Here is a 16,118-nt window from a genome sequence, read left to right on the forward strand (position 1 = left end):
TCTATCGTTCAAGATGTTAACTAAATATATCAGATGAAAAATTATTACGTTGTCACGACGATGATGATATATATTTATCAATATTTCATATCTATTATATCGATATATTTAATTATACCGTATCAAATTTCGATACAATACCGATAAGAGAGTTTAGTCGGGAGGTGTTGGATTTATCGACGTTTTAACGACGTATTCTCTAATCATTCTCATTCTGCGGTATACATACATTGTGAAACGAAAAAGAAAAAAATCAAAAAAAGAATCGCAAAAATTTTTTATCACGATATATTCGCACAGAGAGTTGTAAAAGAAGAAAAAAAAAGGGGAAAGAAAGCCTCTGTTTTTAATGTTCGTCTTTCGAGTCTACGTATAAATCAGTTATAGTAAATGGACGCACTCCGTTTGTCTCAGCTTTTGGAATTTTATCAATGTACCCTTTTCAAATCTTTACGAATCATCACACACACATGCTCCGAGGTCCTCTCTCCTCTTCCTCAGGTCAGGTGCCACCTTTATCGAGTCGTCGACACACAGAGAAACAGAGAACAAAGAAAAAAAAAGAATCGTTGAATACTTCCAAATGGTAATCGAAGTTGGAATTTCCATTCGAGCGATTTCACTTTGTTTCTCGACAGATACCTACTTTTACTCCGACGCGATTCGAACTTTTGTTCGTTGTTTGTATGTACGTACGATGAATCGCCCGAGCGTTTAAACGATACTTTTTTCCAAGCACAATCGATTTTTCTATCTTCTCCGTTCGACGTGTTTTTAAAACGTGATACTTGGTGTTTGTTAAAGTTTACCGATCAACAAAGGGTTTTGAACGTTTTGCTCATTATATCGCGCACAGTATTTTTCCGGCGTGCTAACGTTTCATCTGGTTGACACTGTTGGAGAATTGTACCTTAGGCATCGGAGAATTCAGAGATAAATGAAAGAAAAAAAAGAAGATAATACGACAAATGAGAGAAGCGACGACGCGCATGAATTTTCAAATGTATATTGTATTCAATTTGCAAAAATATATAATGTATAATTACAGAAGTTAACATAGTGAATTATCGTATTGAACACACCCAGCAACGCGATACACGCATTATCGAGTGTTTTCTCTACGCTGCCCTTTCATCCTTACGTTTCGTTTCTTTCTTTTTTACTTTTTTTTTTTTTTCGCTTCTTTCGCAACGGTACTTTATGATTGCGACGCAATTTCTAAGGCTTCTTAATTATTAGTAAATTCTTGAAATTTCTGTGTAACATAAGTGTGATATTACATACTGTATTGCTGCGTTGTCCAGTGGTTCGGCGATAAGTATCCCGGAAAATTGGCGACTGCAAGATAGCACGGAAAATAGGCAAGTAACAGACCCTAATAAAATTGTAATTCTTTTTCTTTTTGGTTTCAATTTGCGTCACGTTTTATCTCGATGCTTATCGCTGAACCGTTTTATATAAATAACTAACAGTGATACACAAATAGTTAAATTAAGTAAGCAATTACTTTTGCAGTAATTGTTTGCAGTGTTGCACCCTTCGTTTTGTATGTTTTCCTTTGGAGAAAAAAACAGCCTGAATATTTTTCCGTTATTTTCTCGGGGGCAATATCAGGATAATAAATATTCATAAAGTAACAGGATAAAGTAAACTAGAAGTTAAGTAATGCTGAAACTGACTTACAATGGTATGAACGTGTACGTAGGTGCATTGATTTCGTGTTCCAACGATTATTTCTTATTTATTTAAACAACTGGTATCAGTTATACAGCTTCGAGATTAGAGTATCTACCTAGGTAGAATCTCTTTTTTTTTTTTTTTCTGGCAGTCGAACGTCCTTATCGGAAATATGTGTATAACTAGGCTTTCCACGGATTTCACGTTCGATAGTACGGCCTGTAAGTAGACATCGGAATATTGTTTTTCGATAAATGGTGCACGTCACCTTGGTCGTACTCCACGTCATTGTAGATTCCGCTTTGATTCTGAAATAGAATCGTCATTGACCGTCTACGATCTAGCGAAGCGCGGTGAAAAATGGACAGAGTGGTGAAATACTCACTGCCAAGGACGATCTAGACTTTGGTCTGGGAACGTGAAAACCACTACTCTGCGGTATCAGATCAGCCCTGTCCTTGTCCTGCGGCTCTGAATCAGAGCTGTCTGGATCTGGCTGATGTCTTTGTCTCGTTGGCCTCACCGGGGGTTGAAGTCTCGGCAGTGGCACCGGTGGTAACGTTCCGTGGACACTCAGCGGTGGATATCCAAATACAGCGGAACTTGGCCTAGTTGGACCCATAGGCTCCGTCTAAAATGGACGTGTTGGAGAAGATACGGTATCCCTTTGTCCCTACGAATCTTACTTACAGCGTACACGTTCGCAGTGGCCATGTGGTCGCCAAAGTGTGCCCACATATAGGGTGGCAAATTGGTCGGTGGTCCCTGTTTCACGGAAGCGAGGGTGCCCACAGAACCGACCCTAGCCAAAGTTCCTGGAAGTGTGCCAGGTATGCCACCCTGAATGTAACCGTACACTGGAGAGCCGACAGATTTCTGTTCACGGGACCACCTTCGACTGTAGCACATGTTGAGAAAAACGTTACCTTTTTTCTCTTCTTTTCTTTTCTTTCGTTAGAACGTATGAAAAATGTAAATTATTGTAACTACCTCCACATGACCAGACACACTAGTGTCAGAACTATAATTATTAAAGCTGCTACTGACGCTCCTATTGCCACACCCAATACCTCTCCGTCGACCTCACACTGAGCACCGTAGTAATTACCAGTACACCTTTCGAGAACGAAACGTCATTTCAGAGATACATAGATATTTGTTTTTGTTTTTTTACATTGTTAGATTTACTTACGAGCATTGCATATGATCGCCTTGGTAAGAGCACGTTCCTCGATTATTGCAGTAAGTCGAGGGACACGAGATACAAGTCCTACCAGATTCGTTCGAGTCATCTTTGTGAGGATCTTTTAATCCTAGATTACAGGTGCAAGTGAATCCACCCCAATTATTCGTGCAGACTGCCGACGAGTGACAGTCGTTCAATTCTGACGAGGCACACTCGTCCAAATCTGTAGATTACAGTTGGAATCATTTTTTTTCTTTTTTCGAAATCAACGTACAGACTTAGGAATTATTTCTTTCTTTTATGCAGACCTTGCAAATTCGATATGGACCCAGGAGGACTGTCGACATAAAGGGCGCTGTTCCCTATATTATTGCTCCTTCTGTGAATAACACCGAGCAGATGTCTCTGCAGCTCCCCTGCTAAGCTTGGTCTAATTGTCCTCGGTTCATAAGTGAGTTTCAGGGTTGCGTTTACAAAGACACCCCCTTGCCCTTTGCTCACGTCACCCTGATACACGGCATTTATGAAAGAGCCCATATATTCGTCCGAAAACGGTGTCATCGACATAGCAGATTCGATCTGGTGAACGAGAGGAAATTATTGCAAATATTTCCACAGATTTTTCGGTGAAACAATTAGGTGGAAATCAAGTTAACTCACAGCTCGATTTGCTTCGTAAGCCAATGTCTGATAGGGCTCGGAGTCTTTGTCGGTGAACCCTCTATCCCATACAACTTTTCTCTCGTAAATTTTGTCCACTCTGATCGACACCACGATACTGATAATTTCTAACAACGAAAATACACGGTTTAATTGAAATTCGTTGAAATTGGTAGCTTAGAGTCGGGCTTGCAATTGATCTACGAACTTTTGCACGGCAAGGAGTGCTGCAACCTGGCGTACCCTGGTTTGCAGTGACACGCAGACACTCCTTGAACAGTGGCACAAGCTTCGTGCTGACTGATGTCACAGGTGCTCGTGTCACCCACGATGCAAGTGTCAATTCTGACAGGTGGTTGCGTTGGTCTTCTATGGAACGTGGGCCTTCGAATCGATCCGCTGGGTCGTGGAGTTGCTGCCGGTGGATCTGGCTGTGCAACTGCAAATCTGCGTAAGAGAGAATTGAATTGGAAAGTTCAAAAAATTCAACTGAAATTGAAATGTTCAAAAGCAACCGACCCTGTGCCAACAATGGCCGGTGGTTGTTGAGTTCTAGTCGGTTGAGGCTGTGGTTGAACGTGCGTGGATGTTCGATCTGAATTTTCAAACAGATTCAAGTACGTTCTCTTCCCGTCGATACTCACGAATCCTTGACCATCGACCGCAGATGTTAAAATCACATCCGCGTTTCCAGCGTTTACCGGCACTCTAACACCTTCCCCTGTTCGAAAACCATGAAAACTGAGCATCCTTGGTGAAAGTTTCGGTTTAATTAAAGCCAATGTTTACCCGAGCCTCCACCGCCGGGACCTTGGATAGCCGAGACCGTGACATCAAAAATATCACCGAGAGGTGGATGTCTCGGTGGTGCGTAAGGTCGTTGAGTAGCCAACCCTTGGGTCCCCGTGTAATCCAAGGTATCGTCAAGGACGATCCCAGGTCTGGGTCGGTAAGCATAGCGATCCGTAGGGGCTACAAAGGAAATTAATCGAGCATGACAGCCTTCCTCTGCTACAAAGGAAGCTAATTAACCGTACTCGTTCGCCGGGGCCGCGTGAGGAATTCATTATAGGCTGAATGCAACGAAGACGTGCGTTCAAGTGAATATCCTACCTGAATTCTTGGAGAACGTATTGGAGCCCAAAGTATGAACTAGACTCTTCTCCGTTGTAGATGCAATCTTGGTGAAAGTCGAAGGCAAACTCTCCGTTGGAGTTGGAACACTGGAGTTGGATAGAATTGTACTTTCGAAATTGGACGATTTACTTGGCTCTAGTGTTATCGTACTCGACGGAGTGGGAATTGCAGTCGATTGAATTATCGTCTTAGTCTTCGTTGGCTCTATCACCTGAACCGACGAGCTAGTTTCTACATTTAAGGTGGACGTAGCGAAGGGTTTAGTCGGTGCCTTGGTTATACTTTGCTTGCTGTTAGGCTTCTCGTTGTTGCTCGTGTCGGGATTAGATCCCTGAGAGTCGGCGATTTTTGAGGATTTCGTCGGTTTTATCAGGATCTCCAGTGGTATCACAGGTTTCGGAGAATCTTGGTGTTTGGTGGTGTTTATTTTGTTCGCGCCGCTAGATTCGACCGTGGTCGATGCACTTTCGTTGCTTATTTTATTCTCTTTCGACGGGGACTGATGCTTGTTTTCTTTTTTACCAGAATTCTGCGATTCGGAATTTTTCACTGGATTCTCGTTAATCGGTTTCTCCGTAGTCTTGTCTCGTTGATGATTATTCTCCTCGTGTCTCTTGGTCACATTCTCCAGAGTATTCGTAGTGGTTTCACTTTGATCGGTTTCTTCCTTTTTCACGGAAGATTCCTCCGTGGACGCATGGTCAGGTTTCAGCTCGTGTTGAGGTTTGTCCGAGTGCTTGTCGTCTTGTTCCTTCTCCCTATTGAAAGTGGAATCTAAGGTCGATTGCACTGGTTTGTACGAGGAGATCGGTCTTCTATTTACACCTGAAATGCCCGAATTACAGCAAAAAGAGAAAAAAGAATCGGAGTAAAACTAGCGGGATTGGAAAGAAACGGCGATATTACCGGGACGATTCCAAGTCCAAGGACGATTTCCTTGCGGAACAATTTGCTCAGGCAACGGAACTCCATTAACGAAAGGCCTGATTGGTCTCTCGGGAGGCAATTGATTAATCAGAGGTCTGTCGGGAGCTGGAGGTTTCTCGAATGGATAAGGGTGATCAGGTGGAGGTGGAGGATTCATTCCAGGTGTATCGAAATCAGGTGGTAACGGTGGAACGTCCGAAATTCTCGGTGGACCTCTGTTGTTAATTCTGAAAAAGAGAAGAGAAGGGGATATTGGTAAATAGAGAACGGTGTGTATAGTAATTGGAAGCGTTTGATGTATCACTGTGTACCTAGTGGCTTGAATGGGCCTCAGTGGTCTCACCGTATTGGCAGCAACGTTCACGTTCCCATTCAACAACTTGACAATACCCGTGATGATGTCCTGTATATCAGGATTTGCCTGTCGATGTCCAGGAGAGGCGGTCTGCAGAATAGGCGGCGGAGCGTGCTCACTATAGATCCTCGGGATCTCTTGGCGTGCGCGTCTTTGTTGATCTACTGCCTGCAAATACTGTGCCTGTTGGCTCGACACTCCGGCCAATTGATGGGGCTCCGACAAGAGTTTTGGTCTCTGCGGAGCCCCTTGTCCTTCCCCCGACATCGGCTCGCTGGTTGTTGGCCAAAAACTGTCGATTAAGGAGGAACGATTGAAATCGGCTGTTGGATGAAAATTTGCCAAGTTTTACTCCACTTACTGGTCAGATGTACCGAGGAAAAGTTCGATATTATTTCCATCGATATGGTCTACGTGTTTCGAAGAGGTTAGTTCGTCGATAGCCTCCTGGTGCCTGTTACCTTTGTCCTCGAGCCTTGTATCATCTTTGTCGTAGTTACTGACGCTTTTCGAGCTTTCCAGTTGAAACGCTGGAATGGTTCTGTGAAAAGTGGGTGATCCATCGCGGTGATACGCGCTGGACGTCCTTTCCGGGCCCATGTACGCGCTGGCACTCAGAACGATATTCTCCTGAGAGGATTTAGAGGATGTTCGATCGTTCTGTATAGCCGAGACACCTGCAGCACACACATTAGAAAATCAACGGATCTCCGTTTGAATTTGTCCTAGAAGAAAATGGATAATTGTATTTGAATTAAAGCGTGAGAAGGCGATAGATGAAATAATACGTTTGGAAACGGTACTCTCGAACGATTCTTCCTACAATTCCCGTTTCTTCTCCATTTTCAAACGCGCAGAGAGGTAGAAAGGACACTCGATCTGATCCCACGTTTCCTCGATGGCTCGATCAATCAGACATTTACTTAAATCAGCCGGGGGTAATGGCAAGAAACGTGACGTTGTCGATAGCCATGGAAGGGTAGCGATCGAGAGTGGCAAAAAATCGAGAAGATCCACGGCCGATCGGCGAGGAAAACGGTACTCGGGACGGTTGACATTCTCGAGGCCGGTATCGAGTGGTTTGACCAACCGTGGACGTGACGCGTATGAAATTACTACTATCTCTTTCCTCGTCCCTCTTTCATTCTTCGACATTCTCTCTGCTCGCGTCACACCTTCCGCCTTTTCCGCCAGGTGGGGCGAAAAAAGGTTCATTGACATCGTCCAACATCATTTTTGGCACGAATCAATTACCGCCATTCTTTCGATCTCCCTTCGCGGAGATTACGTTTTACCATTTTCCCCAAACGATCGTTTACGCTACTTTCCTTCTTCCCTACGGATATTATCCTTTTCTCGTAGGAATATAGTTTCGAACACCCTTCGTCTTCGACATTCGCTCTTGCGAACATCGTGCGCTTGGATTTTACGGCCACGGTTCCTAACTATATCGATAGTTGGTACACACCAGCCATTGAAATTCCGTGGTAGACGGGACAGAAACAATGGCAGATTTCTATGCAACAATTCAACGACGCGCGAAGCAATTTAAGTGAAACTACAATTGCCCCCGTACTACCGGCCATGTATAGATCATCGTGACTCGATAGTAACGATCGCCGTGTCCTAAATATCCCCGTGGAAACCTGGAATACTAACCGAGATAATTAATCGTTTCCACGGTGCACCACGTGAAATTGGTTCAGATAAAGAGACGACGTGGTCTCGATGTTGTCGAAGGCAGCGGTTCGTGAACGAACACCACCTCCGTTCGAGCCTTTTGTCTCGTAGAAAGTGTGCATATTATAGCTATCATTTTCCTACCAGGACTTTTTCCTTCTTTTCAGACCTTTCACCGTCTTTGACCGACTGTTTCGAGGAATACCCAGCCCCGAGTCAGTTGCTGCTGTTAACGGGATAATAAGAACAACGATCTAACGGAGCTGGTTCGTATCGTTAAAGCCCGGATTAGGAATAGAATGCAGTCGAAAAGAGGTTTTTTTTCATCGGTCGATGGAAAAATTCATCGTTCGCTCGTTCTTCTTCTTTCTCTTCGTCTCCTTTGTCCGAGATGGATAGCAAACGTTTCCATAATTTATCTCTTTCCATAGCTCGCGGATTTTATCACGGTGTTTCGTTTTGCCGATTAATTATTCATTAGCGCGAACAGTAGATTGTTCAGGTATGAAGCACATCGGTGTCTTCAAAGACTACTCAGCTTCGTCTTTTTGTTCCCCCCCTGAACGAAGCGCGACACGCGTCGATAGATCGAGATTATCGGAGAATTTCCTCGCGAATAATCATTTTTTCACTTACATCTGCCTAATTGTTCATTAGGCAGCGTACGAAGCGACACGATTTTTAAACAGTTGCCCGCTGGTAGCCGCAATTAAGCTAACCGCTGCTTCGTTCTACTCGGCGAGCAACATGCTCTCGATCTTGATTCCTGCGGAAATGCTAGAAAAACTTCTGCAGTATAAAAGATAGCATGGAAGATCCTTCTCTGATCGAATCGATCGATTCTCTCCCTCCCCCCGTGAAGAGAAAAAATCTCTCACGTTTTTTCCAATTGTTACTGTACAAAAATTACAGTTATCCTGGTCTCGATAAAAATGCACGATAATTCAATTGTCCTCCTTCCATCGCGGAAATCACGTAGCATTGTTGCTCAGGACCACACGTTATTATCGTCGCGGAGATTACGGTTTCAGTTGTAGCTGAGTTTGTTTCCAAGGTACGCATTACGTACCTCGAGACGTAGCACGAAGAAACAGCGTGAGAATGTGGGTAAACGATGAAGCTGTTGCGGCCTTAACTAGCGTGGCGAAACTGACGATAAGGTTGAATTGGAAGTTCCGAGTGAACGATTGAAATTACAGTGATTCGTTTGACAGCGGTTTGCCGTTTGCCGTTTCCAGCCAGCCAGCAGACCTGTTAATTAATCGATCATATTGCCGGTGTGGTCGCGTGACCGTCGTAGATCCCATTAGACGAACCAGTTAGATATCGTGTACACACGTGTTGATGGGACTTTCGTTTCCTATTTGGATCGCATAAATAATAATTACAAACGCGGCATGCCGCGAACGAATAACGGTGTTCACGAGCACCATAACCTCGCTAACGTGAGAGCATCGAGCGCAGGGATCCCGTGAGAATGTAGGTGAATTGCATGGTTGATTCTGTCGCAGCGAACGGAATGCAGTCTCTTGGTCAGCCTCGAAACTTCAGGTGTCCTGAATCCTTCGGACGTACTCGGGACTCCTCACTCGTGTCTGCCCGGCGAGAAGTCATTGTCCGAAATAATTACCGACGCGTTCTCCGCTTTAATTGCTCTTTTGCAACAGTCGTACTTTTACTTCGCCCGATTAAATTACACCGTCTCGGCAGAACTTTGGCTCTCGCGTGTTTTTCACGCGATCTCGATAGAGAAAAAACACCGATGAAAATTTCGATAAAGAGTACACAAGGTGTGTGTGTGTGCACTCGTTTCGTCTAATTTCGAGGGTACGTTCGCGAGATAAAAAGCAGCAACCCGTTGTTTTTCTCAGATAAGCCGTATTAAAGCCGTATCGAAAATAGAAAGATATTGCGAGACCTCGTAAACACGGCGCCTCGTGAGGTAACGAGGTAACATAGTTTTGTCTTCTTTACAAAACGTCCGTAAAAAATGTAGTACCGGTTCTATACAGAGATACCTTGGATCGCCTGCCAAGATATCTGTGTAATGATAATATTTACCGACGGCTGGGTCGCGCTAATACAATCTCGCGTGTGCAGGATTAATTAATTCTACCCCTTTTTCCCTTGTTTTTTCTTCTCATTCTGCCATCTACTACTTAGTCTACGAAAGAACGTGGTGGTGCATCTTGCTGCAGGCAGAACCATCGATCACCCCCTCGTTATTGATTACGCTCGTCTCTGAGCGAGAAGAAAGTCAAGTCGAGCCCTCGAACAACCCTATCCACGGGTTTATAGAGCCGCGTGAGGTATTGTTTAACCCGGTGACGTAATTCGAACAACGTCTTCGTGGTCTTGGAAGGAGAATAAAGAGACGTCGAATGGGGGTTTATCCGTGGAAACGTAGACTCGAGCTATGCGCCGTCTCTCGAGGCGGTAACGGCAGAGTTAACGGTACACCATTCCAGCCGAATATTTATTCTTTTCGCCGGTGAACGCGACATTTGGTGGCTCGAACGTGAGCTTCGACAGGTGTACACGTGTACGACCTTCGACACGTGGACTGTGCCAGGCCCTGGCTGGGTCAAGGGAGGCTTTCTCCACGTGGCATTTACATCCTTTTACCGCGTTCGTGATTAAGCGAACGGGAGAGAACTTTTAGAAAGAGGAAGAAGAAAAAAAAAGAGAAACAGGATGAGAATAAAGATTGCAACTAATCTAAATTGATCTTCGGATTAACATGGTTTACCGACGTTTTTCTATGACTAACGCATTTTTTAGAGAAATCTTCGCTACCTTTCTTCAAGAGGAACGAAATCTCACATGACGAGAACCAATCGGACTTTCCGTTCCACCATGTACGACGCGATTTCGTGACACTTTCTCGGCCAACTTGGTTGGGCGAAAGTCGAGTGACGAAACTCTGTGTGCCGGATACGTTCTTTCGTGCCGTTGCTCATCCGCGTTAACGATGACGTTAGGAGATACCTTATGCAAATTCCTCCGATTGCGTAAACACTTCCGCGAGATGAAATTGAGAAAAAAATATCTCGAGATGGTGTTCGTTTAATCGTTCGTGTAATCGCGGTCGATGACTCGTATGCCTTGCGGCTGAAATCGTACCTAGACCGTTAAAACGACCAAATTTACATAGGCCGATGAACCTACTTTTGCCTGAATATTATGGCTAATTTCTATCTCGCAGAAATCTCGTTTTCCCTTTAGCTTTACGAATTGATTTTATTGCTCCGCGTGTGTTTGAATACTTCAGATCACGCAGGCATACTGTGAAAGCGTCAATTTTTATTAGCGCTCTCGAGCACCTATGTTGGATGTGAAAATCTCGAGGTAACAGGTACGTGCCAGGATACGAATGCGCGTCATGCTTGTAGCTTTCTCCTCTGCGTTTCTGAAACGTGTCTATGACGTGTGTCTGGTTTTAACCAACGATTCAAACTTACACGTTAACAGATTTCGTTAATTCGACGCGTTTCCGATCTTATTATTAGCCGAGCTTTGTTAAAACAAGTTTATTATACCGTGCTTTACTCCACTTTGAATTATTTATACCGGGGGTTTTAGCTTCTCCGCAGGTCGACGAACTTGGACGTTTTCCTTTTTCCACGATATTCGCCGAGCTCTAGCCGCTACGTCGCCGTTGTGTTTCCAAGATTCTCATGGTAAATTGTTTATAGGCTTTGTAGCAAGTTTTATGAAACCGGATAACGAATCGTCGTCTATTAACAGCTCTCGCTACAATTTACCAGAAGTCAATTAAGTCGATCTTTGTAATTGCTATCTTCGAGAAATTGCTTCTCTTTCGCTCTGTCGCGAACATTCCGGAGCGATAAGAATTTCGCGACAATGTCGTTAGGCGGTGACTCGCGAACGCAGACTTGGAAGGCAAGGTGTACCTTTTTATCTCGTGGATCTTGCCTCTGGAACGTCAAGGGATTTTCGACAGAGGTCAAGATACCGGTTTAAAACTCGACCGCACGTGTCCGCCTCTTCAAAGACCCATCAAACAGGTTCAAGCATTAATTCGTCGAATATTTGCATCGTCTCGTGGCTTTCTCTCTATGAATCAGAGACCACACTCGGTGCAAAAATGTTATCCGCGAGGATCGTTAAGCGCCACGGAGACGCGTTCTTCGGCTTCGGCGTGTATCCTTGATCGTTGCCGCGAAAAGAAAAGAAATGACGATTTATCTTCTGCATTGTTACACCGAGTTCCTCCTTTCGAACGAATCGTAAATCATATTCCGCGGGAAGTTTAATTACCGCTGGGGACGTAAAATTTGAATTGCATTTGTACAGGTTGTGTCTCTCCTAAATTTCTCTACGCAGACTGAATCGAGAGTGCGAACAACTTGAACGAGGTCGCGTCTTAGTTAAACTGGTTGTAAATTCTAAAATATCCGTTCACTTACCTATGAGAATTTCGAGTGCCAAGGTCACGAGGACCTTCGACCTCGTTCGCCCTACCATCCCTGCTCGTTGGCCGTGTGAAACGGTTGCACCGCGGTTGCTCGTCCTGATCAAGGTCAGGCTAATGTCAAGGACACCTCGAAGGAGCCGTTCAGGAGTGCTCGTGGCTGGACCAGTCTTTATCGTCGTAAAACGTGCCACGATACCAGCCGATCGCCGCCATGTTGATTCGCGAGCCTGTGCCGAGTAAAAACGTCTGGCATCGTGGAAACTTCAATGCCCCCGTCTCGCCATTCTTTCCTTTCCTCGTCGAAGATCCTACTCCCCTCGTCGATCCCTTCTTATTCTCTTCTTCTTCCTCTTTTTTTTCTTTTTTTCTCTTTTATTCGGTCTCGCACTCTCGCGCACAACGATTGACCTACTTGGCCGCGGTTAGGTCCGGTGTACGCGTCAGCTTTTCGGCCGATACACCGCTCGTCACCTTATTTTCACTGCTTTTTACCCCCCCTCTCTCTCTCTCTCTCCTTGCTTTTCTTCTACAGCTTTCTCGCGTTTCTTCTTTTTGCCAGCAACAGCACGGTGTCAGTGTTGTTTCACCCATGCGCCATACCATGCGGGCTGATTTCGTACAGAGATTATCGCCTACCGCGAGCTGTCCTTATTACGCCAGGAAGTTTCACTTGAAAACGGATTTTAGAAACCTACCATGAAACTGGAATACCTCCGCTCTAATTGCCGTGTATCATTATCTCAACTATTCTTCACGGTGAGAATATTATCTAGGATCGTTCTCTTCGTTGTACTTCTTCGCGACGTTGCTTCTGTAGAAGTTTTCCCTTAAATTTTCGTTGCACACCACACCATGTATCACAGAAACTGCACTGATCCCTCTGGTCACATCGTTATCGATAGGTATATCCGTATAGCACCGAACCTTCCAACAAGCGTGTTATCGACTTTACACACAGAATTAGCACCCGTAAGCAGGACTATCCGACTTTCTAATCACCGGAGTACCATTTCGTTTATCCTCTGTCGGGTGTAACAGCGCGATAAATCCTCGGTGCCGTTCTGGTGCCGGTTCACCGGTTCGATTAATCCTACGTGAGCTATCGGAACCTGAACGGCGGAGGAGAGGACGAAAACCTTGGAGGTTTGTACGAGTTTCGTTCGAGGTTCGCTACACGGTCGTTCACACGGGACTGGCTTACGGTGAGGACGGTCATACACGGTTTCTCCCACTTTAACTATGCCATGCTACATCATGGTGCACTATACTACTCTTCTTCACTGTACATATATACTACGTGGCTTGTTTCTACTCTACCGTCCAGTCCACTCCTGTTCTCCCTTCTCCACTTTCAAATTTCTCTCTCTCTCTGTCCCCTTTCCACCGTCTTTCTTCGTTATGCTCCCTTCCTCACACTTTGCGGGAACCGCGTGGAAGATGTGAACGGGCCTGGCCCGTGTGAATTGGGGTTCTTTTCTGATACACGGTAGTTTGGGTGCAGCGATGCCCAGAATCGTGGGACGTGGGCCAAACGCTTACCCCTACTACGATCTACCGTCCTCGTGCTCTCGCAGAAGTGTATCGATAGCTTATCCACCTTACCACGTGACGAGTAGCAATCGGGAGATTCCCTTTGAGTCCCGGTGCGTCGGTTTTTATTTTTAATTATTTGGTCATTTCACTTTGCAGCTTTTCGGTGAAGTAACAAAGTTGAGAACTATCGATGTGCGAAGCACTTGACAAGAAGACCCGACCCCCGAGGATTCTAATTAAATTTGGAGGGACGAAAAATGACATTCCGTCAGATATTTCATTTCAATGCGCATTTTTTGTAAACAATTGAAATTACTTGTATCAAATTTTCAGATTTTTAGGCGTTTGTCCCACGTTCCGCGATTCTGGCATCTCTGGTTGGTAGAGTTCCGCTTCTTCTTCTTCTCTTTTTCTTTACCTCTCGATCCTTTCGGGACTTGGAACATCTTCGACGTTCATCCCTGCCCCCTTCTCTCGTTGGTTCGCGACAACCGTGTCTACCTGTGCGCACAGAGAGGAGGCCATTTTCCACCTGCATTCTCGTTGCCCTTTCTTCAGATTCGAGATACATCGCGGGAAAACGTAGCTAAACGGATACGAGCGCAATTGTGCAAGATGCCTGTGGCGAAACGTATGCACGTGCGGATAACGGGATTTCGTGAGTAGACCGCGAATGAGGGGATTAATCGATCACCGGTGACATTCATTTATTTTACGTGCAACTGCTTTTCCATTCAGTCGACGTTATCGAGAAACGAATGTTTCCCCCGGAGATAAATGGTGTGGTGGTTTGGCGAGAATGAACATCGCGGTGCAGGTCAAAGTGGTCCCCTTTTTCGTCACATTTTTATCAACCTCGAATCGTGTAAGAGGTACACGTTCCACTTTTAGGATTGCGATAAACAGACTAGACTAGATCCTCGTGGAAAATCTTGGTTCATTTGCAAATAATACCGCGTAGTGAAAATTAACGAACGGTTAACTCCTTTCTCTCGTATTTTGCATCTAAATCGCGGTGAACACGCGTATCTTGAATTTCTGGCATCCGAGGTATTTTTACAACGGCACGCAACCTCGTGTCTGCGGGTACTCCTATTTAAGCAGATAATTGCAGATCTGTTAGGGAATATTTCGCGCAATTACAGCGATTCAACGAGAGAGCTGCCGACTCATGAAAGTTCAACAGGTGTGAACCTTAAGAAGTTTCTCTCGATCGTTGTTCCAGAACTCGAGTAACGTTCCCCCGGTTTCTGTACAGCTGCGACCCTTCATTTTCTTCTTCTTCTTCTTCTTTCTCGGTATGGTAAAACCAGCCTGGAATGCGCTCTCCTCGATCAGCCGAGCAACATTGATCTTCGCGACGCGACGCGGCGATGTGGTTGCCGCTGAAATTGCATCGTAATCTTCAATTTCGTTCACCGCAGGCTACCGGCCTGTGAAAAAGTTGACGCGTGTCGAATTCGCGGAAATTTTCAATCGAAATAACGAAGCCTTCGAACGCTTCGACAACGAGTACACACGTATTTATTCCTTTTCCTCCGTCGAACGGAGGAAAAAAAGAAACAATTCCTCTTTCGAGGTTTCGCTTAAGATTCTACGAGCAAAATCTATTTGTCCATTGACCTCACGTAACACCGGCGCGCCTTTTTCTATGCTTCAAAACTTTGAGAAGCTTGTGTCCGCGTTGCAACAGAACGCGTCTACAGAATTAAAATTGCACTACTGTATAACGGGTGTAGCTTGTTGGCCAAGTATCCATGAAATTACTCGGTCAGTAACTCACTATCCTCATCCGGGATAGAATAATAGAATGAAAATCGTTTCATTATTCCTATCGGTTCAAAGAACTGGTTTCGTTTCAACATCCTTCGATCGCTTCACCTTACCCTCGTTCAATTATTTAACGACACGCTCGAGGATTCGTTCGATTAAGAACAGCTACCCTAAAGCTTCGCCACCCTGACACGGCGATCTAGATATCGGAAAATTCAAAGTGGAGGGATCTCTCTCTCGTGTTGGAAGCGAAAGAATCTGACCTGCTACTGGGAAGGTAGCTTGCATACCAGCCAGGCATTGGAAAGACAGGTTCCTTCGGTCGATAATCAGTCTACTACCACTCTACAGTCGGTAGCTTGAATACTCCAACACATTTTCAACGTCGTTCCAATCTCCGCTGCCGAGGAAAGGGTTAATTGCAAACTAAAAATATTCAAACATTCCCCGAAATTTTAATATACACTTCACTCGTTCGTACGAGACAGAAAATGCGGAAAAAAGTTTGAAATTTAAATCGGAAAAATTTGAAGTATAGCATAATCAGGCGGGCAGCTGGAGGACCGCTAATACGTCCGCCTGTTTGATGTTTTCCTATGCAAGAGGCCAGAGCTCGGATACGGGCCGTGGTGCAATTCTCTATTTTCATTCCAGGCCGGGGCGAACAATGGGGGATCTAAATTGGGCAAAAACCAGTCTGCCGTCTAGTTTGGCGAGGCCGAAGGGGCATTCTGGCGCAGGCTGGGACAACG

The 16,118-nt window shown here is 45.0% G+C and overlaps 1 protein-coding gene across 1 annotated transcript; it reads right to left on the bottom strand.

Annotated features, from left to right (window-relative positions):
• Nucleotides 1-1,877: 1,877 nt before the first annotated feature.
• LOC108571354 lies at nucleotides 1,878-12,110 on the bottom strand. Its single transcript, XM_017933371.1, has 15 exons — nucleotides 12,053-12,110; nucleotides 6,304-6,619; nucleotides 5,899-6,234; nucleotides 5,567-5,814; nucleotides 4,637-5,485; nucleotides 4,313-4,495; nucleotides 4,043-4,244; nucleotides 3,732-3,970; nucleotides 3,524-3,651; nucleotides 3,172-3,442; nucleotides 2,870-3,086; nucleotides 2,668-2,793; nucleotides 2,368-2,575; nucleotides 2,063-2,308; nucleotides 1,878-1,985 (listed from the first exon to the last, which is right to left on the bottom strand). The coding sequence occupies exons 1-15, from the start codon at nucleotides 12,108-12,110 to the stop codon at nucleotides 1,878-1,880; spliced, it is 3,735 nt and encodes a 1,244-aa protein (XP_017788860.1).
• Between the last annotated feature and the right edge of the window lie 4,008 nt (nucleotides 12,111-16,118).

This window comes from Habropoda laboriosa, unplaced genomic scaffold (assembly GCF_001263275.1).
Source record: "Habropoda laboriosa isolate 0110345459 unplaced genomic scaffold, ASM126327v1 scaffold57, whole genome shotgun sequence".
NCBI lineage: Eukaryota > Metazoa > Arthropoda > Insecta > Hymenoptera > Apidae > Habropoda > Habropoda laboriosa.

What these genes read in the sequence shown, in the direction of transcription:
- LOC108571354 (XM_017933371.1), bottom strand. Translation starts at nt 12,110, where the DNA reads ATGGTAGGGCGAACGAGGTCGAAGGTCCTCGTGACCTTGGCACTCGAA. An exon ending in TTCCTCGGTACATCTGACCA is followed by an intron (nt 6,235 to 6,303) that starts GTAAGTGGAGTA and finishes CTTAATCGACAG; the next exon opens with TTTTTGGCCAACAACCAGCG. An exon ending in CCGGCCATTGTTGGCACAGG is followed by an intron (nt 3,971 to 4,042) that starts GTCGGTTGCTTT and finishes TCTCTTACGCAG; the next exon opens with ATTTGCAGTTGCACAGCCAG.